We start from the raw sequence: 27,855 nt of genomic DNA, 5'->3' as shown, positions 1-27,855 counted from the left end.
AAAGCTTCTGAGGCTTATATATTTCAAAGTGAGTGAGATAATGATTTCAACTGAGGAAAAGCTGGCATTTTCTTTCGCTCCCTTTTACCTGACGGCGCACAAGCAATCAGCTCAGACTAGCAGTCAGTTTGTTCCACTGGAAGAAACCGGGCCCTCCAGAAAAGCCTGTTAGGCCTCCTGGGAACGTCACGGGCACTACCAGAGACCTCCCAACCAGGGCAGCTACATCCAGAGTCACAGAGGTTCACACACATCCTGTGTCTGCCTGGTCCCTGGTACCCCGGAATCTGTTCGGCAACAGTCAGGATACACAGGCATCTGGTAAGGAGGAATACGTGTCTGGCACTTAGCTGCATCTGCTCTTCCTCCAAAGACTTCTAAAATGTCTATTGTTCCTTGGAGGGTTTTTCCCCCTCTCTGTGATTAATTACTATGTGCCTGAGAAGATCCACAGGCTAGTAGAAAAGACTGAGTGCTGAAACATATGAAAACAATTAGAAAAGAAGCCCAATCACGTGAAACCTATAATTCAGTTCAAAAACAAGTTTACTTCTCCAATGGGAAACACCAAGTCGGAGAATTCAAATCTCCATGGCATTTTAATTCAGGGGAAGTGAATCTTGGTTCTTATTTTATCCTCTTAAACACAGAAATCTCAGCTTCTCTGGCAGAGTCTCATATTTGGGGGGTAATTAAGCTAACTACATCATAAACTAAAATCATAAACATGGAAGGAAAAGTAGTTTATGCATTTCTGACTTCAACGGCAGACGTATTTAATAAGAAAGACCTACTCTGTCCCATGGTGCTAAGATACCTCCTAACATATTCTTTGACAGGAAGCCTGGGACTTCTCGACTAGAAAACTCACGCACTTTTGCTCGTTTTTATATGGTATTAAAAATAATTCAAGGAGGTGTTTGAGAATACTTGTGACACAACCATCAAAAACTGGTCTACAAAAGTCAGGCCTGCCTCTCATCTACATGCCTCCTTCTTTGCCTGGACGTCATTCTCTCCCCATCTCTGCAAGCACAGACTTTCTCAGCTCAGAAATAGGCACAAGAAGGATCTGGTGCCTCTTGTTGGGTTCCAAGATGTGGTGGCCAGAATGCATTTGGATTGCAAAGATAGGAGACTGAAGTTAAAATGCCTTAAGAGACATCAGCATATTGAAATGTTTCATAGTCTTATTTTCCAGACACCAAGAATCCTTTCCTTCCTCATGAGATGCATTTCATTCCAGTTAAGCTACTTTCTGCCACATTAAAAGCAGGATCCAAAATGTGATAAATTTAGGATGGCCGTTGACTCTGTTGTGGGCTGCAAAAAGTAAGTGACAAAGACACAGACAGGGCAGGCTGGTGGCATGGTCTATATAAAACTTTTATGAGAGAGCTAGCAGCTGAAAAATCTCTCTAACAAATGAATTCTGGGTGTTTGGAGCAGCTGTGTTGTGTTGCTATTGGGAACATTCTCTGGGAATATGCATGATTTTCCTGAACTCCATTTATAAAATGCTAAGTCAGTAGCTCTAAAGTATGACGTTAACTGACATCTGCAGACATTAACTGACCTGCAGATTTCTGCTTAATAGAGCTAACTTGGATAAAATATGGAAAAACTAAGCCAGATCCCAGGAACATGGACAGGAGCAAAAATTACCACACAAATATACTATTATTCTTCAATTAGAATTCACGGTTGTAGACTAACTACGACTCTAGGTCTGTGCACAGGATGGGAGCGGTCATAAAAGACTGCACTGTTTTATCAGAAAATAAACTTCCAGTTACTAAAGAGGCACAGGACACTCGTGGAATCCCCAGCCTTTGCCCACTCTCCTCTCTTCTCCACATCATCACGATTCCTGGGTGCGCCGCGTTCTCTTCAAGTCTCTGCCCACTTGTCTCCCCGTGCTCTTTTGGATACTCTAAAGATCACATGTCCATGGGACCTCAGAGAGTCGGACATGCCCTAGCGACTGGACAGTAGTAACAACAAAGATGACACGGGGAGGTTCCTCAAAAAGTAAAAACAGAACTAGACCTCGCAATCCCATTTCTGGGTATATAGATCCAAAAGAACTCAAACCAGGATTCCCAAAGGGATCTTTGCACTCCCACATCATTATTCATAACAAACAAGATGTGGAGACAACCCACATGTCTATCAAGGGATGAATAAGGGTAAGGTTGTGTACATGCATACAATGGAAGATTATTAAGCCTCCAAGAAGAATTAATTTTGTAATATGTGATAATATGTACGAACTTCGAGGACATTAAGTGAAATGAGCCAGAGTCATAGAAAGAAAAAAATGGCATGATTCCACTTACATCCTGTAGTTAAAATGGTCAAATACAGAGAATCAGAGAATGGCAAGGTGGTCACTAGGGATGGAGGGAGGGTGAAACAGGGATTGCTAATCAATAGGATAATGTTTCAGTTAAGCAGGCTGAATACATTCTAGGAATTTGGTATACAACATTGTACCTACAGTGAACAACTCTGTATTGGACAGCTAAAGATTTGTTCAGAGTATAGATCTCATGCCAAGTGTTCTTACCACAATAATACATTTTTTTAAAAGTACAAAAGTAAATGACAGAAGATATGAGGGACTTTGTAGGAAAAAGAAAAAACCCGAGTAGCCAATATACATGCTGTGACAGTCAACAGCATTAGTAATTATGGAAAAAAATCAATTTTTAAAAAATGATATTTTAAAACTCAAACATTGGCAATTTTTGAAAATAACAAGAAAAACAATAAAAAAGATGATGGTGTCTTTGGTAACTTTTAGTTACAGACTTCACAGATGTGATAAAAATGAAGGTATGTGTGTCAAGGAAATTAAGATTAAAGCTTTTTTTTTTTTTAATAAATTCACTCTCTTATCTGTATCACTTATTACTGATTTCCACAGTGCCCTAGGCTTGAAGACAGAAGCAGGAAAAACTGAAAACCGTTAAGAGGATATACTCCATTTTGATTTTCTCAGCACCTAGCTGGGTCTTTGACATACACAGACGCTCAAATGATGTTGAAACAGCCTGTGTCTCAAAAGGTCTCTGAACTGCAATTTAAAGAATATCTGGATTTATTTCTGTTTTTAAGATGGTATGACATTACCCTTTATAATTTTAGAAACCCCGAGAGTTTCTTGTAGCATAAGCACAGTTTTATGTCAGAGTTTTCTAGAAGCACATACACATTTAGGACAGACGTGTTTATCTGTGGGATACCACAGACAGGAAGAATTATATCCTCGGTGTATTATCAATACAAAGCCACCCTAAGATTAAATCCATATAAGCCAGTGCTGGAATTTTCAGTGAAGATCTAGACCACAGAGTAACCACACAGGGAGTTGTACAGAGGGATGGAAAACATTCTGTCAAACGTGTGGGAGGCAGCGGTGACGCTGCGGTCAGAGAAACCTGAAGGTGGCCACCAGGTCAGCAGTAAGTGTCTCAGAGACGGGGAAGTCACGACGTTCACTGATCCTCCGCTTATTCTGCTTGAAAAAATGGGTATATCACCTACCTTGCAGGATTCAATGAGAGAGCAAGTGGCAAAGGAATTTCAATGGTCAAACTGTTGTGAATTACCATTTGTCCAGTAAATTTTGGTCTCACTATTATCTGTTAGGATCTTCGTGGCTATTACATGGCAAAAATTAACTGGCTTCTCCAAACACTACATGAAACTGCACAATCACATTTCTCTGTGACTTCAGCTGCTGAGGGTCTCCACACCTCATGTAACTCGAGGCCACCAGGACCTATACTAGTGCCTCTGTTACAACGAAGAGAAGTAATTACTCCATTCTTTGTTTCTGAATCAACAAGTTTTAGACATGAGTCAAATAAACCTAATCGTACTTACTACTCCCTTGGGACAAAGAAAGTAAGTGGATTTTTGTCAGACAGCCACTCTTTCTAAAGACGGTGCTTCCCATGCCAAAGGAACTATTTTCTAGTGATGTGTAAAGGAAGATAAGAGCCATTTAGGAGTAGTGTGAAAATTAACAAGCCATAAACAATTGAAAAATCAGATGTTATTGCCAGATACATCCTGTAGCCCACAAGTGACTGACCACACATCCTTGACCAAGACAAGGTCTACTCAAGCAGCACGAAGCTCACTCTTTACCTCCATTTAAAATAACCAAAAATCTGGCAGAGACAGGCCTGAAGGCAAAGACGATTAGCTATTTCTATTTGCTCCAAGTAGGAAATAATGATGCAACGGGTAAAGCAGGAAGTGGGCAAACAAGATGGAAACTCCACCACATCAGACAGATTCCAAAGCCCCGGGCATGCACAAAGCCAGCCAGGCTAGTCCTGGGCCCGCACAGCTAACCTGGCAAAGCGCTGGGCTGCTGGCATGACCTTGATTCCGGCTTGCTCCAGCCTTCTGCGCTTCTGCATTTCAGCAGCAGCTTTCTCGTCAGACTTGGGAGCTGGTGCCACCACAGCCCCCTCTGGAGGAGGCTGCTCCTTCCCACAGCTGGTGGGCAGTTCTGACCCACCATCAGGCGGCTTCCCACTGGTGTCCATTTGACTGACGGGGTCCTCTTCACAAGGAGACCCCACTTCACTTTCCTCTTCCTCTATCGTTTCAGGATAGCTAGTGAGTTGGACAACATAATTGACCAAACTAACTCACGAGGCTGGGGAGCAGATCATAGATCAGCTCCTGGTCGTTCTGATATTACTTCCACTTGAAAAAGGATCATAGTATGCAATACTATTCTGGTAACATGAAGAAAATTAAATGCAGCCATTTGTTAATACAACACATCATGATCTCCACACTGATTGAAAGCTATTTCAAACTTTGATAGGCAAAAACCGTTTCTGACAGAAAGGCAAAATTTATGTTTTCTTTAATAACTACAACTTTGAATAAAATGTTTACTCAATGGAAAATCATAGATAATAAAGGTAGACCAGAAAAAATAACCAAGCAATGATCAGGATGGTTTTGCTAAAAGGATTAGACCAGGTTATAAGTTTCTTTTATTAGACTGTAAGGTTTTTGAAGGCAAAGACTCTATCTTACCTTCTATTGGGTCCCCAACACCTAAAAGATCTACTACTTAGCACATGGTAGATGCTCAACAAACACATTCTTACTGAATAAATGAATGAAGAAATACAAAAACATAATCAGAGATTAGGGGAAAGACTGCTTGCTTCCCTAAAGAGACGAGAAGTCCAATGCTTCTTCCATTTCATTAGGACTGTTTGTTTCTACCTACGACTCAAGCATGTTCACGCATCCCTTACATAATGCTTGAGCTTATGTCTAGATAAACTTCCATGTAGATAAAAGGTCTTATTGTACCTGATCTAACAGGACTGGGAGTCAGATAGTCTCCAGGGAAGGATATGGATGACAGATCTGTTCTCAACGTCCTGATGACGGAGCTGGTTTCAAAAATCTACTCATTAGACCAGTGTTGGTTGAATACCTACTGTGTGCCAGGCACAGTTGTAGGTGCCTTCGTGAAGCTTCTATCCTATTGACGATCTCTCTCTGAAGGTCTGTTCTTCCCACCTCCATCTGTAATCTCACATCAATGGTCTACAGTGGCTCTTGGGGCTCATTCATATCCAGGGGCCGTAGTTCCTGCATCACAAGCCAGGACAGGACGAGCACAGCCCAGGTCTTACCTGAAGGGCCTCTCCCCACCCAGGGGGGAGGTGGCGGTACTCCAACTCTTCCGATATTCCTCTCGCTCCACCTTCTTCTTTCTCAGAGGCGCGGGGACGTAAGCTGTCTGGTTGCTCTTGTTGGGGAGGTACTGGTTAAAAGGCACTGCTGATTTCGGCTCACCGTGGGACGTCCGCCTTGCAGACATGTCATCCTTCTTCACATCGGGCAGCTTCCGATGGGGCAGGTCGGATTCAGAGTCGCTCCCCCTCCCTGGGGAGAGAGGACAGGTGCTGAGACAGTGTGCCGGGCTAGCAATAAAATTCCAAATGGCAAGTATACAGTATGGGGGATGTGGTTAAATCTGTGGGTTCCGGGGATTACTTCCTTAAATTATTCACTTAACAAATCGAAAGTATCAGTCGAAGTTAGTCCACTCTGGGAAAAGCTCTCAATTCTAATCAAGAGAGAAAAAAGTCAAATTAAAAAAAAAAAAGAAGTAAGTTTAGCTGTATCTGAGAGTTACAATTAACAATACATTTGCAATAGGACTAGATGCCTGCTCAGATTCTGCAAGTCTCAAAAGAAAAAATAAATTTACGGCGTTTTTACACAGTACCTGTTGTCATGTCTTATTCTGCACTAGATATTCTCACAAATAAGAATTATTATTATCCTTTGTCTTTGACGTACCTTTAGCCAATTCATGAAACACCTGGAGAATATTCGTTATAGTCAAGGAGCACAGACATATAAGAACTATAGGAATTCAGAAAAATGATCAGTATGGATTATACCAAGAGTTTGCCTTCCAGGAAATGGCTTGAGTTATTATAAATGCATATTCCTCTATATCAGAGCCCTTCCTGGTACCCAGCGCTGGAGGCAGTTCTTTCCTGTGAACACTATGGCCCGATGATCTATTTTTCTTCTGGCACTTTATCCTTTCTATTTTGTATTTTGAGAACAGGGCTTTATACCCTTCACAGTACTTATCACATGGTCTTTGCACACAATGGATATACTCAAACGATCAGACGAATCAATGAATTAGTCTAGCTTAAAGAGCATTCTATACAACGCAAAGGAATTCAACGTTACCAACATCAGTCTTTCACTGGTCAGTATCCAAATTATACTGTATCCTTGTTTCCTGAGTCTCATCTCATCAGATTTCTAACATCCACTGGACTGAAACTGTCATCAAAACATGCATTCCTGTGACAGGCAGCCACCATCTGAACGCTGGTTGAAAACTCTTAATCAGTGAGTGCCGTATAAAAGGGTCCTTCAACTCCATTGATAGCAAACAGAAATTGACTTCTTTACATTTGTGAAAAGAACCTTAAACTAAAAGTCGAGAGATGTGGCAGCCTTAGAGAAGCGGGTAGTGCAGGCCGTTATGTCAGATCCACTTTGTACTGAGCTCTGCCACTCAGCAAGGCTTCGCGTGGGGCAGGGACCAATGCCAAAGTAACACCGCTAGTTCTCCAGTCTTTAATAGAGTGAGGATAGCAGTGTCACCTACTTCGCAGCACCGCTGGGAGGATCAGATACGTGTGAGACTACTGCTACGGTCCTTGTCCTGAGTAAGCGCTTAACAAACACTGACTACTCTTCATGCTAATAGTTCCCGATCTGTCACTGATGAGCTGTGGGCTCCCAGGCTTGTCTCTAATACACCTGCTCATCCTTTTCTGTAAAAAAATAGGAATGACATAACCTGCCCTGGAGATTAAATGATTTAATGGCTTTTACACAACGATGAAAGTTAAAAGCATTGACCATAAACAAGTTGTTCATTGTTGCAGATGAAATGTTCAGTTTATGAATTATTCATGTCACTGACCTTCAGCCTCCCTTCTGGAGTTTTGACCATTTCATTACTTGTTGGTTTTTGATTCATAACTTAGTTCCCTTCTCACCCCAAGTCTTTTAGCACGTATATCTGTCTCAGTATCATAACAAAATACTCAGAGCCCTCGGGGAATTGCTTTATAACAAACACTAATACTACCTTGCCTTGCCAAGCACTTGGATTTGTTTCCCTATTTGATATTTTCCCCATGATACAGAGGTGAAAACAGAGGCTCAAAGAGACCCCTAAAGGGCCCCTTCTCCACGGCTGGTAAGTAACAGCTCAAGACTCCAATTTCTGTTCTCCAGATTCCAGCCCAAGAAAGACCCCTGGTTGCTGGAAGGAGAGAAACATGGCCCTGGGGAAAGGAAGGATCAGAGTTTGATAAAAGGACATCATCATCATCACATGCACTATTGCAGTTTTCTAACTTTGGGTGCAATGCCCCCTGCTTAAAGGCATCCTGACTGTACTTTGCTGAATAAATGAAGGAAAGAAAATGATTCTTCAATCAACTGTGAAGGCCTAGCATGGAATAGAGCTGTCACTATTCACTCTGTTCTAAAACCCTATAATCTATGAAACTTATTTTGGTACAATATCTAAAAACATATTACCTATAATACACTGAGAGTCTCAAAATAGGTTGTTTAACACATAAATGGATCACCTCCCCCTCCTCTCCAATTACTCTTTGATAAATGTCTTCAACAGACACTTCAAAAAGAGTTAATTTACAAATGCCCAGAGGCAGAGTGACTTAGTTGAAAGCAGTGTAACCTTCTGGACTTGGAGACCAGGGTCTAATTTCAGCTCCATCATCGCCTAGATGTGTGACTGGGGAATGTAACCCTTCTGTTCCTCAGGGTCCTCATTGGAAATAAGGTGATAATACAGCTTTCATAAGTTGTTGTGAGGATTACCTGATACCTAAAGCACCCAAGTGTTAGAACTCTTCTTATCTCAGGCCAAGACTTCAAAAGATTTTGACTTAATCCTGAAAAGATGAAAATGTACTAGGGTGGCTTCTCCATCTATGCCCAATAGCGCACATGACCATGATGACATGCTTTTATCAAAGTCCGATCCTTCCTTTCCACTGGGTCTACATTTCTCTCCCTTCCAACAACTAGGAGTCTTTCTTTTTTTTTTTAACCTATGTTTACCATATACGGGCTTCCTTAGTGGCTCAGATGGTAAAGAATCTGCCTGCAGTGCAGGAGACCTGGGTTTGATCCCTGGGTCGGGAAGATCCCCTGGAGAAGGAAATGGCAACCCACTCCAGTACTCTTGCCTGGAGAATCCCATGGACTGAGGAGCAGGGCAGGGATTGCCCAGAGTCAGACATGACTGAGCGCCTCACTTTCACCTTGACTTTACCATATACACCACCAACCCTCTACTTTTTCATCTTCCTCTAGTACTTTAATTTCTCTCATTCCTTATTTCTCTCCCTTAACCAACCTTTTATATAAGAGATAAGAATATTCATTTAACAAAATGCATTATGTTTATAAAACATGTTCTTAATTTTAAAAGCACCCGAGTGGAAGATTTTGTACTTCCTCTTCAGTGGAGCCTCAGAAGGCATCTCAGTGAAAGTGAGGGAGGAACTGGGGGCCTATCAGGCAAGACAGGCTGAATTGACCCTGGGACCCACAGCTTCCTTACCGTGCGGCTTGTGTCCAACCCATAGAGTCACGGCACCTCTTATGTACGTGGCTCTTGACTATCCCTATTGAATGGGTCAGTGGGCCTCAGTAATAACAAAATGAAAACTCTCTCTCGACCCAATATGGAGTTGGAAAATCTCATGGTAAGACTTTCCTTAGTTGATTATGAGTCCTAGGAAGTAAATTTTCAAGAATTAAAAAAAAAAAAAAAAAAGTTCTTCTAAATTAGAAAGTGTTTATTAGGACTAGCAATCTTCTTGATTACATCACTTAAAAAATATACCGTAAACTCTAATGAAATACAACATCAATTTGGATAAAATTATACCACATTGTTAAAGGCAGACAAAAACTGTTGTTTTTCTTTAAAACCTCATTAGGTCTTGATTAGTTTACAAGAATACGAGCCTGAAGGTATCAGACTGATTGGAGAAATCTGTGTGTTAAGATGCTCTTTCACGGCTGGTGTTTTGTGAAGCTCAATTTCATGTTTTTCTCTACATGGGAAAAACTGTTATGAAAAGACTCTGGCTTATCAATCTTAATTGCTGCAAATGAAACTGTGCCTGAGCACATATTAGGACAATATTAGTAATTACCATCTCAAATCCCTTCAAGATGTGGCTCATTATAAACTCTGAACCCCTCGAAGCTGGTGACAGAATAAATAAAGGATCCACATTACCAGTTATTAAAAACCAGGATGAGACAATAATAATTCTTTAAAACAATCAAAATAATATGGATGCAATAGTTTAGTTATGATATGTTTCATGAAAGTAAATCTCTCTTTGAGTTATGTTAAAGTTCAATTAGATCATGCAGTTGGTATTGCAACTTCCAATACTGTGGGTGGGACTTAAGATGTCATGTAAAATTGTAGAAATGTTTTTCAAGCAGCTCACAATGCACCATGGAATTCTTTAGGAGTCACATACGATATGGCCCTGAGGCTAATCTATTTGCTGGCAAGTTTAAGTACTAAACAAAAGCATTAGTTCAGTCATGCTAGAATCTGAAAAATCTATTAAGCAAACAGAAAGAAGTGTGAGTAAATTAAGCTTTAGGGTATAAGCTTTGGACTCACACTTCTCGAGGCTAACATTGTCACGCTGCTTACAGTGATTTGGGGCACTTAAAATGTTAGGATGGTTTCTTAACCTAAGATTCATCTGTAAAATATGGCTAAGGAGTGTTTCATAGCCCTGTGAGAGAACTCACTCACATACTGGGCATCTCATAATCTGTGCTAAGGATTAAATGAGATACCAGAGGTCGAGTAATGAACTCAGGACCTGGGCATATTAAACACCCAAGTACTTCAGTAACATAGAATTTTATAACTGGAAGGGATCTTTCAGCTATAAAATAAAATTTTCATCTCAGACAGAAGACTTAAAGTCTCTAGACATATGAGCTTCAATCAGAAGCTAATTATTTCTTTTTCTAATAAAAAGAAATAGACACAAATAAAAGAATTCCCCTGAGAGTCTTTCTCCAAGTTTACACACGCAGAACCAAGCTATCTTCCCCTCTTATTAACAAAAGCACAAAGGCACAAGATAAGTAAGGTAAACGGCTTCTGAAAAATATGCATTAAACTTACATCAGGTTGCATGACCATACATTTTTGTAAAGAAAAATGATCATTCCTTTCAGGTGATATAAAATCCAGGAGATTTAAATCAAACCCAGCCTCTGAAGAAACAAGCAGTCTGGGTTGTGTTCAATACATCAAGGACCACCTGCATCGCTCTAGTCAACGGTCAGTTACCATAAGCATCGAATATGGGCAAAACCATGCCAATTAAAGTTTCACAGTCCCAAGCTTCCGAGCTGTCATAAGTCTGGGCCGTGTGTTTCCAGTTTGCTGGAAGTTGATCCATTTTCACTTATACAGTGTGGTACTCACTCAAGCATTTCCCTTCCTCGTACCTGGAACATATAAACCTCCAGCACACTTTATGAGCTAATGGTCTGTACAGCCTCTTGATTCACTGAGACCCAGGGAGGAATGATGTAACACATTTTCCAACAGAAGATATGCTCACTGAGGCAATGTTCAAACCAACCGCTGGCAAAGGCAACCCAAATTCTAAGGACCACCAAAAAACAACATTAAGAGATTTTTTTTTCCTACCAGTTTAGAGTTGCCGCAAGGAAGGTATGGAGTCTGCCTTCCCAGTGCCAATCTCTCGGCTGGGGACAAGGCAGCTCTTGTTAGTGTTTCATTCTAAGAAGTGCAGTTTATTAAGGCTCCAACCTACCATCACTGCTTCCCCTGAGGACTACATCTGGCGAAGGAGTCTGCCGGGAACGGGAGCCAAAGGAATCCAGGCTGTCGAAGGAATCATCTCTGCCGTGTCGAGGGGGAGAGAGGGAGTCACTGCGCTCCGAGTCCCAGCAGTCGATGTAGCCACTGTCTCGAATACTACGTTTAGGGCTCTCAATGTCATCAGTCTCCTGTTCAAGAAGAAAACAAAAGGATTACAGACCTTACTGCAACAGACACAGAGCCTGTGAATCTCAGGAAAATCAGTCCCCGGCGGTCTCCAAAAAACCCTGCATATACAATCACTGGAAAGGCTACAGCAAGCAGTTATCACATTGATTATCATCTGCAAGTCAACATTTCATTCTTCAACCCTTCCCTGCTACAACTTTCTCAATGAGAAAATCACACACATTAAAAAAATAAAAAATCCCCAGGCATCTCGTAGTCCACAATGTTTAAAAAAAAAAATTTGAGAAATTAAGAATAAAAGATCATCAAGTTTGGATTCACAAGAATACAATAAAAGATGAAAAGAAAAGTGAAAAACAAAAACCTTAACCTTGACCCGTCTTTCAGGATCCATAACTGCATGTCTGTTCCGGGACCCAGCCCCTCGTTTAGTTGTACAACTGCTTCTGTTTACGCTGTCTGGCTGAGGCACCCAGCATTTGTTTTTGCAGCAGAATCAGTTTCATAAAATCCTGGAGCAGTATGCTCCATCTTCTGCTACCTTGAAGGGAAATTCCTGCTCTGAAAGGGAGCTGTCTTTTCTGGGGCAAAAAGTTAAAAAAAAAAAAAAAAGAAGCAGTGAAAAATATGCAAAATGCTTTTCCTGATGCTTCAGAAGAATCCAGGCATGCTCTCCCTCTCGGCCAGCTCTTGGCGCTGGGGGAGCTGAAAGCACTTGTGGCTGACCCACATGTTCAGAGCAGTGAAAACAATGGCTGTCTTTGACAGCCTGTGATTATAAATTCTTTCCAGCGCAAGCAGCACATACTAAAACACTGAAACTCCAGCAGAAGAAAGGTCAGTCAAAGCCATCCTCACCCTCACATTATAATAAAAGCCTTGTTCCCGCCAGTGTCTTAGCATTAATTACAAGAGTCCAAGCTGACGAAAACAGAAATAACTCCGGTCACTCAAAGATAAACCTCAGCTTAATCTCTCCCAGACTGTTGCTTAAAATCAGGGCTGGGAATGACATCCACAAAGACTGAAAGGCCCCACTGCAGATTTCCTGGGATGCTCAGCCAGGTACCCTCCACATTCCCCATAGAAAGGAAAAACAAACAAACAAATATACTCCATGTCAGCAATTTTTAAACACTGTCTACACTGACTTATATGCCCACCACAGCCAGTGTCTTTGCAGGAATTGCCTTGTCCAGCGGCTTCCATCAGTTATAACCTCTGACTCTGACTTTAGTTAGATCCGCTGACTCTCCCCCGTGGGGGGCCCTCTGGGGGGACAGGGCGGGTGTCATTCACAGGCACACACAGCTCTTGCATCAGGACTCAGTGAGCGAGAGGGGAAGAGAAGTGTGGAGAGAGGCACCCTGCAGCCGCCACGCCGAGGACCTGAATGTGGCCCGGGTGAGTTCAGCTGACATGACCCTCCGGAGGAAGGCAGAAATTCCAGTTATGGAAATGAAGGTAGTTTACTTGTAGGTCAAAAGTTAACCAGGACTCGTACAAAAGCCAGGCCTGACTTTCAGCAGGAAAAGGAAGAACTCATGACTAACTGAAAATTATATATCTAAATTGGATACGGTTTTGCATTTAATTTCTTTGGAAATGCAAGTAATTATCTTGGGTTATTTATCCACTGAGAACAGGCCAAATGGCTAATGTTATTGAACACTTACTCTGTGTCTGGGGCTATGCTTGATGCTTTTTGTAGGCCCTGTCATTCAATCTGCACAACCTACTCCCCAGTGATGTGGTTGGCGTTGTCCCCATTTTATAGAAAAGAATCAGAGAGTTTGAGTAACTTGACGGAGGTCACGCAGTAATCGGCCAAGCTGGGATTCTGACAGAGGACTTAGTCTCCAACTCCCAGACGGCAAAAGCTGACAGCAGATGCACTTCAGTATAATGACAGCCGTCAGCAGCATCACCTCTTCCAACCGCTGTATACTTACTGCCTGCGTACGCTTGCATGCTAAATCGCGTCAGTCGTGTCTGACTCTGTGCAGTCCTATAGACGACAGACCACCAGACTCCTCTGTCCATGGGATTCTCCCAGCAAGAATACTGGAGTGGGTTGCTGTGCCCTTCTCCAGGGGATCTTCCCGACCCAGGGATCGAACCTGTGTCTCTTATGTCTCCTGCATTGGCAGGTCTTTGCCACTAGTGCCATCTGGGAAGACCCATGCTTATACCGGATGATGCTAACCTGGATAGTCCCCCTTCACTAAATGCTGTGTATGCCTAGATTCCCAACCTATACCTGCTGCAAAAGAGAGTTTGGAGTAGGTTAAAAGCATGGTCTTGGAAGCTCAGCTGACTCCTGGCTCCACCCCCTTGTCAGCTGTCTGACCTTGGGCTAGTTATTTGACCTTGGCCAAGTTCAGTTTTCTTATCTGTAAAATGGAGCCAATAATATTTCTGTCATAGGGTTGCTGGGAGGGTTAACTGTATTACCACATGGAAAGCATTCAGAAAAATGCCTGATGGGTAAGTGCTCAAAAAATGTTAGCTACGCATTCATTTGGCATGTAAATGTCAATATATAAATCATATAAAATTTATAAGTACAGTTAAGGACATAATCTTATATAAACACTGATACTCTTCTATCTCCTTCTCCATTTGCATCCCATAACTAGATGCCTTGGGCCCAATTTCCCATCAGGGAGGGCAAACACTTAGGAAGCCCATATCTAGAAATGCTAGAAATGACACAATTTTACAAGCTGCTTGGTACAGCATTACAAAACTGGATTTTCAAGAAAACAGTATCAGATTTTATTTTCTTGGGCTCCAAAATCACTGTGGGCAGTGACTGGAGCCATGAAATTAAAAGACACTTGGTCTTTAGGAAAGCTATGACAAACCTAGACAGTGTATGAAAAAAGGAGACATCACATTGCCGACCAAGGTCCGTATAGTCAAAGCTGTGGTTTTTCCAGTAGTGATGTGTGGACGTGAGAGCTGGACCATAAAGGAGGCTGAGTGCCAAAGAGCTGATGCTTTACACTATGGTGCTGGAGAAGACTCTTGAGAGTCCCTTGGACTGCAAGATCAAATTAGTCAATCCTAAAGGAAATCACCCTGAATATTCATTGGAAGGACTGATGCTGAAGCTGAGGCGCCAATCCTTTGGCTACCTGATGTGAAGAGCCACCTCATTAGAAAAGACCCTGATGCTGGGATAAGACTGAGGGCAGGAGGAGAAGGCAGCTACAGAGGATGAGATGGTTAGATAGCATCACTGACTCAGTGGACATATTTTGAGCAAACTCTGGGAGATAGTGGAGGACAGAGGAGCCTGGCATGCTGCAGTGCCTGGGATCACAGACAGTTGGACACGACTTAGTGACTGAACAACAACAAGTATCAGGAAAGCTTTCCCAGACTCCCAAGTGTCTCCCCTACCCTACCCTACAAACCACAGGAGAAGAGAAAGGAAAAAAACCCTGAAAGTCAACATGCTTCTTGGAGCTTCAGCTGCTTTCTCACAGGTAGTTCTGGGAAAGAAAAACAGAAAGGCCATTCTGTTCATGACTTCATAGAAAGCCAAGAACAAGACCTTGGATCAAGTGAGAGCTGGAAGCTGAATGGCAGCTTGACAAATGTAAACCAGGCCACCTGCGGCCATCCTTGGCCATAGGAACCTCAGGGTGAAGCAAGAGATTGGAAACAAAGATGTGGATGTTAGCAGGATAAACAATCTTATTGGATTCCATCAAGACACCCAAAGGCAAGCTTTGCGAGAGGGGTTAGAAGATATGAACAACGCAAAGGCTTGCACAGTCTAAATGTTCCTTTCTTTGCATCTGTGATGTTGTCTATGCTTCCCATCTAGTTGCCCAGTAGCTGCATCCTGTCTTCTGCAGAGAGCACTCCAAGGAGAGGGGATAAGACTTAAGGCTCTCCAGTGTGCTAACTGTCGGTTGCTCCAGTAAAAGTGTGTTAATGAATGGGGTGGGAACTACTAGCTTCCACAATATTTTTGGATTATTTCACTCATCTGTCCTCTTCTCATCCTCCTTTGTCGGAGATAATGAGAACCAGCTAGGGTTGGTGAATGACTTATGCTTTCTGAGAAACTCCAGACGCCTCTGTTTTACTGCTCACCATTTTCTGCTTCTTTTGATTTATAAGGCGGTTAAACTCTATTCTGGAGTGTTTCAGGTTCTACTTTTCCAGCCTGATGAGCTGTCTCCACCCACCACGCTCTGGTTGGGAAGTTATTCATTCTACAGATACTGACCAAGCATCTTCTATGTGCTAAGCACTGTCTCAGTTCTGGGGACATAATGTTACACAAATTCGAGAAATACCCTGTCCCTCTTGGGCCCTACACTCTAGCAGGGAAGAAGAAAAGCAAACAGAAACACCAGTAAATGAAGACAAAGTTGGACTGTATGTATCATGAAAAAATAAAGCAGATTAAGGGAAGAGAAGCTGATGGTGGCTGTCATCTAGGGCGAGGTCTTGTATTTGTTGGCCTATCCATCTCCCCCCTCTTTATCCCCACGTTCTGCTAATACCCCTCACCATCTGAAACAGGAGTAGTTTAGGCCAATCACGGTATATGTTGCTCCTGGTCACACTGACTAGCTCAGAAATAGAACCCACACGGGGCCAGAGTGCACCCCAGGACTTTTCAACCAGGGCCAGGTAGGAGAATTCCTTGCCTTTCTGGGCAAGGAGCTAGAAGCAGAGAATTCTGCTTTTGGCCATACTCTCTGCAATGGGAGAATGTCTACCTATAGAAGGAGAGGATGAATTCAAAGACAGACAGGAAGAGATGAGAGCAAGAAAGAGAAAGAACCTAGAAAGTCAACATAGATCCAGACCCTGAGATCTCTAGGGCCACCCTCATCCCCATGGTTCACTATTCTTGTAGTAACTCCCCCTGGTTTAGCTTAGGTGTCCCCCCCTTTGGGAGACCTTCTCTGACATATCCAGGCCCAGTGAAAGGCCATTATCACCATGCCTTCAGAGGCCTTTACGGTCTAACGCAATAGCAACCTACTACGGACACCTAGTATGTGTCAGACACTTGTGTTAAGGGCTCCACACATATTAAATGCACTATAGAATGTGTACCATCGTTAATCATTTTTTGCACATTTCTCCTACTAGAAAAAAAATGAATATGAAGGAAATTGTTGCCTTTGTGAAAGAAAAGCTTTAAATTTCAAATCTACTTCAGCCTGAGTATGTGCAGAAGAGATTCCAGCTGGCTCTCAGTATCTGTTTTCCAGTTCTCTTCCAGTGAAAATACCCATAATCTGCTCTTTATTTTTCACTGGGAGGCAGGACACTGTAATTTTATTTGTTTATTGGCTGTGCTGGATCTTCGTTGCTGCGTGAGCTTTTCTCTAGTTGCGGTGAGCAGGGGCTACTCTCCAGCCGCAATGCACAGGCCTCTCATCACAGTGGCCTCTCTTGTTGTGGACCGTGGCTCCAGGGCATGCGGGCTTCAGTAGCTGTGACATGTGGGTTCCGTAGTTGTAGCTCCCAGGCCCCGCAACATGTGGGATTTTCCCAGATCAGGGATCGAGCCCATGTCTTCTGCATTGGCAGGCAAATTCTTTACCACTGAACCACCAGCAAAGTCCACATGCAGTTTTTAGAATGAAATAAAATCTACTTTCCTCAAGTCTTTCCTTGCAGCTAGCAACGGACCTGTGACCAAGTTTAAGTCAACAGGATGTACGCAGAAGTGTAGTGCATGACTTCCCAGAAGTGTCTTTAAAGTAAGGCACAGAGCTTTCTTCTTCTCATCCCTGATTTCTCTGGGTTAAGAGGAGGACGTGAAGGCTAAAGCTTGCATGGCTACCTTGGATCAAAAGGCTATGAGTTGAGGATCATGGAGTAAAAAGACAGTAGGCCCCAGCTGGTCACAAAACCTTCACACCAGTCCTGGACACCTCATGTCCAGGTCTTACTTACGCGAGTTTGACATAAAACTCTATTTAATCTAAGCCATTGGTAGAGTTTTCCACATTGACCAGCCAAACTCAATCCTAATTGATAAAATAATACACAAAATGAGATAATACTGTTGTTTAGTCACTAAGTCTATTCAACTCTTTGCGACCCCACGGACTGCAGCACACAGGCCTCCCTGTCCTTCCCTATCTCCCAGAGTTTTCTCAAACTCATGTCCACTGAGTCAGTGATGCTATCTAACCATCTCATCCCCTGTAGCCCCCTTCTCCTCCTGCCCTCAATTTTCCCAGCATCAGGATCTTTTCCAATGAGTCAGTTTTTCACATCAGGTGGCCAAAGGATTGGAGCTTCAGCTTCAGCATCAGTCCTTCCAATGAATATTCAGAGTTGATTTCCTTTAGGACTGACTGGTTTGATCTCCTTGTTGTCCATGGGACGCTGAAGAGTCTTCTCCAGCACCACAGTCTGAAAGCATCAATTCTTCTGTGCCAGCCTTCTATACGGTCCAATTCTGACATCCACACATGACTGCTGGAGAAACGAATCTAATATTTCCAGTTATCAAATAGACCAGTGAAGTTCAGGTGGGCTACTCTCTAGTTTGCATGGAGACATGGGAGCACCAGGGCTGGTTTTGTTTAGTTGGTATGCTTTGTCCAGTGGTACTAACTACTCCCTTGGGTTCCGTGACATCTATCTTCATTAAAAAGGTAACAGCTGTTCACAACAGCGGGTCCTTTCAAGGCAGCTGTTGAGAACTAACTATCTCAAAAGAAAGGGAAGTTAGGAGAGACTCTGCAGCTGCAGAGACCAATAGATGCTCAGATTTTTAAGAAGCCAGACTAGCAGTAAGAAATGTCAATAATGAGAAGAAATTACATTTCCAGAGAATCAAGCAGGGAAACTATGAGGCAGAGCTTTTAAATAGTTTAAAACAGATAATCCATCTATCATTATCCAAGTCCAAATTTAACAAAAAACAATAAACATTTAGATTTCACAAATCCAGACTAAAGCTTACCTTTGTACTTTGCCTAAGTAACTCTTTGGAGTGAGATGAAGATTAAAGGACAAATAAGAGTTAAGACTAAGAAACAATGTGTTTGAGCGGTGTGTTTATTTTTCAAGGAATTGAGCTTAAAGGACTTTGTTTATATGTGTTACAGACCAATATGAAAGCTTTGTCCATTTAAACGTTCATGAGCCAGCCTGTTTCTAGCCAAACACAAAGAACTGTCAGAACTATTTGCTTTAAGGAGAAAAGAATAAATTGTTAGAAAATTGCAGCAAATTCTTGCTTTCAGTATTAAAAGCAAAACTATAAAATACAGAATGTCCCTCACCGAGGTCTCATTACTGCACTTAGTTTTCACGTTAGAAGAAAGAGGAGGAAGGCCTTCGTTATCTCGGCTGCACTATGGGTCTTATCCAAAACCCATGGGTATTACTGATTCCAAATGAGTCTTCCCTACTCACTGAGGCTTGCTGGGTGGGGCTGCTCCCAGGAGAGACCATATCCTAGTACTTCGGGTGAATTCTTATTTACTGCTGCATCTTCAACAGGCATACACAGGCAGCCACACAGAAAACATACTACTTTTTCTTGAACAAACCCCTACCTTAGGTCAGTCTTTCCCATAATTAAATACAAAGCTCTGACTATTACCATGTTTTCCAAATTTTCAGGTCATTCAAATGCAAAGGTCATAAGATATGCATCTCAGAAGAGTATGTTTCTAATTTTTCAGAGACCAAGGCAAGAACTTGGCCAACGTTACCTCACCCATACCAAGGCCCTGACAGGTAAGCAAAATGACCTTTAGGATCAAAGTGCAGAGCGAGTCTTCATTTTTGTATAATACTGTGTTGTTTCACTCAGGCATTATTTCCCCAAGAAAGCAGGCACTGAGCTCTTTGGCACCCAGAGTCATATACTGAGAGACTGAATTTGTTCTTTGGGAATTAAAGTTGTATAGAGATAAGCCCTCCCATTCTCAGAAGGGAATAAAATTTCAGGTAGGTGTGGGGTATAGGAGGCAAAGCTGTCGTGGGTAAGACAAGCGGTCACTTCCTTGAGCACATGACATCTCTGGCCTGTGCGATTTCATCACTCGGACCTGTAGTGATCTTGAAAGCAAGCAAACGTGTTGCTTTCCCACCTTGTCTAAAGCTCACGGGATGAGGAAGAAAAGCCAAGTTACCTTTCTCATCTGAGCCAGCAAGCCTTCGAACTCCTTCAGGTTCAGCGTAGTCCCACTGTACGAGGCACAGCTGTTGGCCGCTTTGCCCAGCCAGTAAATGGTCACCAGTACCTGTGATACAGAATCGTGCACAGAGAATTACTTTTCAGCTAAGAGTCAAGAATGCTCCTCTAACAGGAAAGCAGGAAGAGAGAATGTGAAACACTAATTTACAAAAAACACCTTCCCTGAGGTATCCATTTAGGTAAAACTGTTTTACTAGGAACCCAGTTCTGCACCAGTCAACAGAAACATGATTCAGTAGCGAAAATAAGACCCTAGTTTTAGGAAGAATTTGGTTGTGAGAATGTGAGCAGGAAGGAAAAATAAATCTTCCAAAACTATTTTCACGTCATGAAGGTTTCAAAACCAGGAAGCAAAAATTTTCAGAAACTCTGGAGTCTTACCCAGGCGAGCAATGAAACAGGTTGTCAATTCCTTTTAAGAGCGGTACCTTTAAAGGCCCATAATTTCTACTTGCGGGCACAGAGGTTCTGCTAAGGCCATTAGCAAAAATTTTTCAAAGGAGTGAGAAAACGTAATTAGTGGTTTCCAGAACAAGATCAACAAAACATATCTAATTAAAGTCAGAGGACAGCAATGTAATGAAGAATACATTCTGCAGAGACCTAGCTCTGGGGTATAGTTAGTTAGATTCCTATTAATTCTGAGATGGGAAATTTGGGGCTGGGCAAGACTACTGCCAATTAGCAACCGTTTGAATGTTTAAGAATGTCTATGAATATTCCCTGGTCTGAAGCTTCAGTCCTAAGTGAATTTTGTCCTGTTTTTCCAAAGAAACTATCCACAAAAGTGAATTCTCTTTACACTGATTTTCCCACAGAACCCCACAGGGGTCATCTGAAGATGAGCTCCATAAAGTTGAATGACCGGGATCTCAAGCCTATGGAAAAGCTAAGACTACGATTTTGTTTTCACATTTGGTCTTAATGCTTCAGCTAGGTTGGGAAGTATTTACTGTACCTCCCTCTATTTGCTAGGCCAGAAAATGCTTTGGACAACATGATATATGTACAAGCTTCCAGATGGCAACAGGCCCAAAATATGGTTATGTGCATCACTGCTACGATGTGATTTGGTTTCCTACCTCTGTGGGAAAATGTTAGTTTAAGAATCCTTCAAAACTTCCAGAAATACTTTTTTAAATGATTACTTACAAATAAATTTCTAGAGTACAGACAATTACAGATGTCAGGACATGAACTAGGCCCATAAAATAACTCATGTGTGCTAAGAGCTTGAGGCTCTCTTGGAAAGTGTAATAGGAGAACAAAAGACAGGACTGTGTTGTGTCTTAGATTGTGGGATTTCTGTTTAAAATTGTATGATGAAAAATGCACATAACCCTGGTTTTATAGAGGAAGAAAAAGGAGGTAAGAATGACAATGTCAGTCAAATATAACAGCACCCTGGAAATTTTTTAAAAAGTGGAGGGTCGCAGCCAATTTTAAAATTTTATATACAGAAGGTCATTTCATACACTCTTCGATTTAAACTTAAAAGAGCACTAGTGTACTTGCCCTTGGAAAATAAGATCTAACTAGAAAAAGATGATTTTGGAAGGTACTAATAAAAACCTCAAAGGTTAATAGCAAAAAAATACACAAAAGGTACGGGCCCACAACAGTCAACGGTATTTATATCAAACTAATGTTTTCCCAAAACCAACTTGCCCAACTGCTTAATTTAATAACCCCATCTGTGCTTACCAACAGCAAAGAGGTAATGTTAGTACTCAGACAGATCATTCTGTGTTTAAGAAACCAAATTACAAATAGAGTGCAAGCTTTCATTTATTTCAGATGGAGCTCTTATCTAATTAAAGAGACATCCCCCCCGAAAAAAACTACCATTTTTATTTCTATCACTGACATTAATTTTTCTATCAGAGGCACATATACTTGTTTTCTAAGAATGATTCTTTCTAGCTAGGCATTCGAGAGGCACTGAACTTATGAGGTAAAATTTATACCTGAACCACCAATGTTAGAAGGAGAAAAGCTTAGAAAGTAAGCTAAAACACTTACATTTTTCAGCTTCCTACTATAATCAAGACTCCTAATCAGGAAAAAGGAAAAGAAAAATGATCAGTTTCTTCACTGTGATCTTCATTTCAACATCTCTAAGATATATGTGAAAGCTAACAAATATAATGAAATCATCAAAATATATTATTTTTAAGGTCTACGATTAGTAATTTCAGGTACTAAATAAAACTACTTAGAAAACAAAATATAGAAGGATAATATGGGATTAAAATTCCATAGTACACCATGGAAAGATGAATGTTTTGTAACATCTGGAAAATGAAGAATTCCATTTAAAACTAGGACTGTTTATATTTGTATACTCAAAGCTGAACTGTTCAAGTACAATTTTGCCTAGGTTATATATCACTGTCAAACTGAAATCTGACTGCACTTCCAAAATCTTCTTTATACAAGTACTTTTAACAAAGGTCTAAAACTACTTAATTAAATAGACCTGAAAAATATATGTAGAAGAGGCAATACTATCCAAATATTTGTTCTTTTCTGCTATGGACATAAATTAGTGCTGGGGATTAGCCATTAGCAGGAAAATATGCATGCTATGTTCAAATATACACACATTCTTAAATATACAGAAACATTTATTCTCAAACTATAAACAAAAAAGCTACTTGGTGGTACTTTCTAAATATTCATACAGTGAAATATAAAAATTTCTTCTAAATTATTCTAAGTTTTCTTTAGCATGTCAACAAATAAATACTAGGAAAACAAAAGCTACATTTCTTTTTTCCACAGAACTTCAGTTGGGGGTTGGGGAGGGAGAACGTAATTCTATTGAAAAAACTAGTCAAGAATTTCTTCAGATATTTAGATCACAATTACCTAACTGCTGCCTATTCTGACCCAAAGTACAGATTAATGAACAGATGCACAATTTTAAATCAACTGAGATTTGAGGGAACAGAAAACAACATAGGCCACATTAAGGATATAAACCATCAACAGACACTTGCATTGTAAGAAGCAGTGGTCCAATTTGGATTTGATTAAGAGCATGTTTCATATTCCCCCCTATTAACAGAAAGAATGATATGTCATTAACTGCTTAGGTGTTTGCTAGGATTTTAAAAAACTGAACATAACAACAAAACTAGATGAAAGCAAACAAAAATCTATGAAAGATTTGAAATTTTTGTGAGAAACAAGAACAGGGAACATAAGACTTTTTCTGCACTGACAATGAACATTTTTTGACTAAAAATTGTGACCCAGTTCTAAAAAAAAGTCACACTTGGCACACACTAGGAGCTCACAAAACATTTGTTGAGTGATTTCCACATAACAACCAATTATGTGAAAACGCTTCTAAATTTTTCAGAGACATCCTCGGGAGCAACCCAAAGGCTTCCTCCTTTCCATCCAGTCACTGCAGTTCTCTAGAATGGTATTTGCTGCAAGCCCTCTTGGATTATGCTTTCATTTCTCACCAAGGCTGTCTGGTACCCATTACAGGTAGACCTCACGAAATTACACACCCAGTAATCATTTGCAGGTTCTCCCTCTTTCTTTCTTTCTCTACTCAAGTTACTTCTCAAAAAAAAAAAAACAAAAGTAAGAAAAATTACCTACAAAGAAAGCTAGTCTAAAGAGTACTTTTAAAAAGACAATTTGAAAAAGTATCAAGATTATATATGAATATGTTGGCCAATTTACTTTTCTCTACAACAGTAACTGATACAGTGGTCTAAAGCAACTATACTCCAATTAAAAAAAAAAAGCATCAAAATTTTCTTTTTGGGATCCACCCCTCTACCTATTGCTTTCACTACTAATTGGTGTCAACAGGGTGTTTTCCATCTGCTAATGTTTGGCTCAACTTTCAGAGGGGAAAGCAGAAAAATATAGCAGTTTCTGCTTTCATTTACCATAGCTATGAAATCCACATGTGTTACAAATGTCCCCAGACGGTACTAAGTTAAACCAGCATCACTTACAGATAAGTTGTGAAGCGGATAGTTCATTCCATGCCCCAATCCTCCTTAAGGCTACAGAAGATTTTCTAAGTGCCATAAATGAATTTATGGCATAATTTCCATATAAAGTTCTTTATGTTCTAAATATTCATACAGTGAAATAAAAATTCCTTCTCTATAATTATTCCAAATTCAACCTCCTATAATGCTTGTGAACCACCCCTCACACCACACTCATCCTTGCTCATTACTCTTCTACCACACTGGCAGGCCACTCTCCTTTCTCTTCCTAGACATCAAGTTTGCTTTTCTTCCCTAGCCTTTCTACCTACCCTTCCTCTGCCCTGAATACCCTGTAGATCTTTGCATGGCTGGCTCTTGCTTTCCTTTCATGCCTCAGTCCTCAGCTGAAATGCTACCTCTTCAGAGAGACTATTCTTGACACCCTTTCTTTTTTATTACCCCCCCCCAGTTTTGTTGAGCTATAATTGATATAAAACATTATGTAAGTTTAAGGTATGCAACACAATGATTTGATATATACATATTGCAATTGTCACTATCTTTTACATCATCTATTTTATTACTATTTTATTTTCTCCTCAGCACTTATCACTCCCTGCAATTTTTAAAAATCTGCTTATTTACTTCTCATTTCTTGACACACGGTATATAGATTTCACGTGAACAGAAGGCCTATTCTCTAGTGACCAGAAAGGATCAGGCACATAGTAGCTGCTCAGTAAATCTGTTGAATGAATGAAAAATATCAGTCACAGGGGAAAGTGATGGGCAAGTGTTTCTTAACAAAAATAATAACCTCAAGTGAAGGAAAAACTTGGAAGAAAATAAGAAGAAATATAAAATGGGAGATAAATGGAAAGATATGATAAAGAAGGGAAGGGAGGCACTGGGAAGAGAAGGAGACAGAGAAAAGAAGGAAAAGAAAGATAAAGGACAGAGGAAAGAACAGGAGGAGGGGAAGACGGCCTAGTAATTGAGAAGTGATTGTGAGCCACTGGTCTAAGTGACTTTTTTTTCCTTTGGATTGCTTTCTGTGTCTTTGAATTAAAGTCTCTTTAGAAGTTGGTTGAACCATCTTCCCAGATCTGCCCCGAGCAAGCTTTAGCTAGAATCATACCCGTAAGAATATTCTGTCCAATTCCATTTTACATATGAAGACACAGAGGCCTACTGAAGCAAAGGATCTTGCCTTGGATTATAGACCTAAGGGGTAGCACATGCAGAGGTAGACCCTGGATTTCCTGATGCCCAGGGTTTTATAGAAAAGCAATAACGGTGATATGAGTTCTAAATCTCTAAAACTAATCAATCTCAGTGTTCTCCTGGTTTAGTAACATACTGGTTTAGAGTGACTTAAAAAAAAAAAAAAATGAATGCAGCTGCCAACACTGTCAGAGTGAACTTTCCTTCACCCTCTCAGCAATGAGTGTGTGACTAATGATTACCGACCATGCCGCACAGTTACTATTGTTTCTGGTCACTTGCCACCCAGGTGAAACTACAAATATGAGATGAGGCAGAACCTGAAACAATTTCCTAAACTGAGTAATGATTTATACAGGCTGGATTTAGATACAGAATAAATGGAGCATGTGAGAACTAAAATGAGGTTTATGGGGCTTTCCATATTCAAATATCATAACTTTTATTCTGTTATTTTTGCCCTTAACTAAAGTTTTTCCATGAGAAATATTAAAGAGAGGTCAAAAGGTACAAACCTCTAGTTACAAAATAAATAAATAATGGGGTTGTAATGTACAGCATGATAACTATAGTTAATAAAACAATATTGTTTATTTGAAAGTTGCTAAGAGAGAAGATCTTAGAAGTACACATTGCAAGAAAAATACACTTTATATAGTGACAGATGTTAACTAGACTTACTGTGGTAAACATTTTGCAATATACACAAATACTGAATCACTATGTTGTACATATGAAACTAGTATCATAGTGTATGCCAATTATGTCCGACTCTGTGTGACCCTATGGACTGTAGCCTCCAGGTTCCTCTGTCCATGGGATATTCCAGGTAAGCATACTGAAGTGGATTGCCATTTCCTTCTCCAGGGGATCTTCTTGAACTGTGGTCCTGGAGGAGACTCTTGATAACCGGTCAATCCTAAAGGAAATCAACCCTGAATATTCACTGGAAGGACTGATGATGAAGCTGGAGCTCCAATGCTTTGGCCACCTGATGCAGAGAGCTGACTCATTGGAAAAGACCCTGATGCTGGGAAAGATTGAGGGCAGGAGGAGAAGGGGGCAACAGAGGATGAGATGGTTAGATGGTATCACTAACTCCATGGACATGAGTTTGAGTAAACTCTGGGAGATAGTGAAGGACAGGGAGGCCTGGTGTGCTGCAGTCCATGGGGTTGCAACGTGTCAGATATGACTGAGTGAACCACAACAGCAAATGTCAATTACACTTAAAAAGAAGGCATGCTGACAACAGAGAAGTGATTTTTATATATCAATCATGGATGACTCTCCCTTACTCCTAGTCATAAATCATAAAATCCAATATGAACTCCAATTCGATTTCATTTAGTAGTTTCCATATTTCCCCCATCATTAAAAAAAAGCCAGTATCAGCAGGCAAATACCAAAAAATTTACAGCTCTGAATTTTGGTGTCTCTCTTTCTTCTGCCTTTCTATGATAAAATGATCCAAAAGTAATCAAAAGGAGAAGTAACATCCAACCCAAAGATGCTATGTATGTAACTAAGCTTATTATTAAAGCATATTAATGCCAAATACTGTTTGACTAATTTGGAAAATGTTTTATATGAATTTGGTAGAGTCTGAAGAACTTTTAAACTACAGGAAAGTTAACTCTACCATCTCAAAAGGACTCTTCATCTCATTACTCCGCTCACAGCTATTTCTTTACAGAGACGCATATTGCCTTTTCTTTTACTATAACGTTCTCTCCCAAGAATTCCTTGGCCCCAAACATGGTTCATTGAGTAGACACAGTCAACAATGGCCAAACGGCCAATGATCCATCTTCAGAGAACTTAATCACTGACACATACGAGAAAACAGCTACACATGTAAATGAAGAAGAGATTTTTCCATAATCTATTGCCTTCTTTGCATAATAAACAGAGCTCAGAACTGTTTAGGAGTTTGCAGTCTTCCAAGAGCCTATTCATATGCCCAACTGGAGCCAATAAAAGCTTTTTGTCTAACCCAAACAGATTCTGTGCATACTTCTCCCTTGCTTGTCCCTCTGTTAAGTTTCACCTAAAAGTTTTCCTCCTCTTCTCTAAAATTCTAACTCAATATGTATGATTTTTGCATTTCAAAAAATTATGTTTGATCAGAATGGAAGTTACGCACAAGGGAAGGCCAATGTGGCTTGTTCTGAAAGCTGGATTTTCACCTTCACATTTCTATTTTATTAGGCATGTCCAATTCTCTGCCTCTTAGACCTTACAACATCATCACAAAACTGCAAATCAAACCATAAATGGGTTTCCCTTGAACATAAATCGCGCATGACTTACTTGACTGTTACTCTGTTGGACGTATCCTGTAGGTCACTGGGGTCAAAAAGTTGAGATTCTTTGAGGCCGAGCTCTTTACAACCTCTCAAGAATAATATGATATTGTCCTGGAAGGAAGAAAAGAAATCTAAGTCTATATTATTTAATATTATTTCATGAACCAGTCTTTCCCCTTTAATTGTCCAAAGCATTGGAGAGAAGACAATCATTGGGGCAGTGAGAGTCAAGCGTGAGTCATGGCTTGTTAGATAATAAAATCATACTTTGTTATGAAATCCTGGAGTAAACAGACACTTCACACTTCTGAACCCACAGCTCTGTCAAATTCATTTTCCTCCCCTTTACCTTTCACACTGGTATAAAACTGTAAGTTAAATGCCACTGAAAAATAACACTTAGGACTTCCCTGCTGCTCCAGTGGTTAAGAATCTACCTGCCAATGCAAGGGACAAGGATTGGATCCCTGTTCTGGGGAGATTCCACATCCTGAG

At 40.8% G+C, this 27,855-nt stretch overlaps 1 protein-coding gene across 19 annotated transcripts in view; it reads right to left on the bottom strand.

The window, feature by feature from the left end:
- The window catches only part of LIMCH1 (LIM and calponin homology domains 1), a 348,017-nt gene that overhangs the window by 73,668 nt on the left and 246,494 nt on the right, over positions 1 to 27,855 (bottom strand). For 10 of the 19 annotated variants that reach the window (XM_043871027.1, XM_043871031.1, XM_043871033.1 and 7 more), the window contains 6 exons: positions 27,365 to 27,471; positions 21,885 to 21,915; positions 19,798 to 19,908; positions 11,463 to 11,658; positions 5,685 to 5,937; positions 4,369 to 4,635 (listed from right to left, as the gene is read on the bottom strand). In XM_043871027.1, coding sequence (XP_043726962.1) covers positions 4,369 to 4,635; positions 5,685 to 5,937; positions 11,463 to 11,658; positions 19,798 to 19,908; positions 21,885 to 21,915; positions 27,365 to 27,471 — 965 coding nt within the window. Of the gene's footprint in view, positions 1 to 4,368; positions 4,636 to 5,684; positions 5,938 to 11,462; positions 11,659 to 12,029; positions 12,262 to 19,797; positions 19,909 to 21,884; positions 21,916 to 27,364; positions 27,472 to 27,855 lie in introns of those variants that run through there. The other 9 variants (XM_043871041.1, XM_043871042.1, XM_043871043.1 and 6 more) reach the window with 5 other exon arrangements.

The sequence above is a fragment of the Cervus elaphus genome, chromosome 17 (genome assembly GCF_910594005.1).
Source record: "Cervus elaphus chromosome 17, mCerEla1.1, whole genome shotgun sequence".
NCBI classification, from domain to species: domain Eukaryota; kingdom Metazoa; phylum Chordata; class Mammalia; order Artiodactyla; family Cervidae; genus Cervus; species Cervus elaphus.
This window is presented reverse-complemented; position numbering and strand designations above follow the sequence as displayed.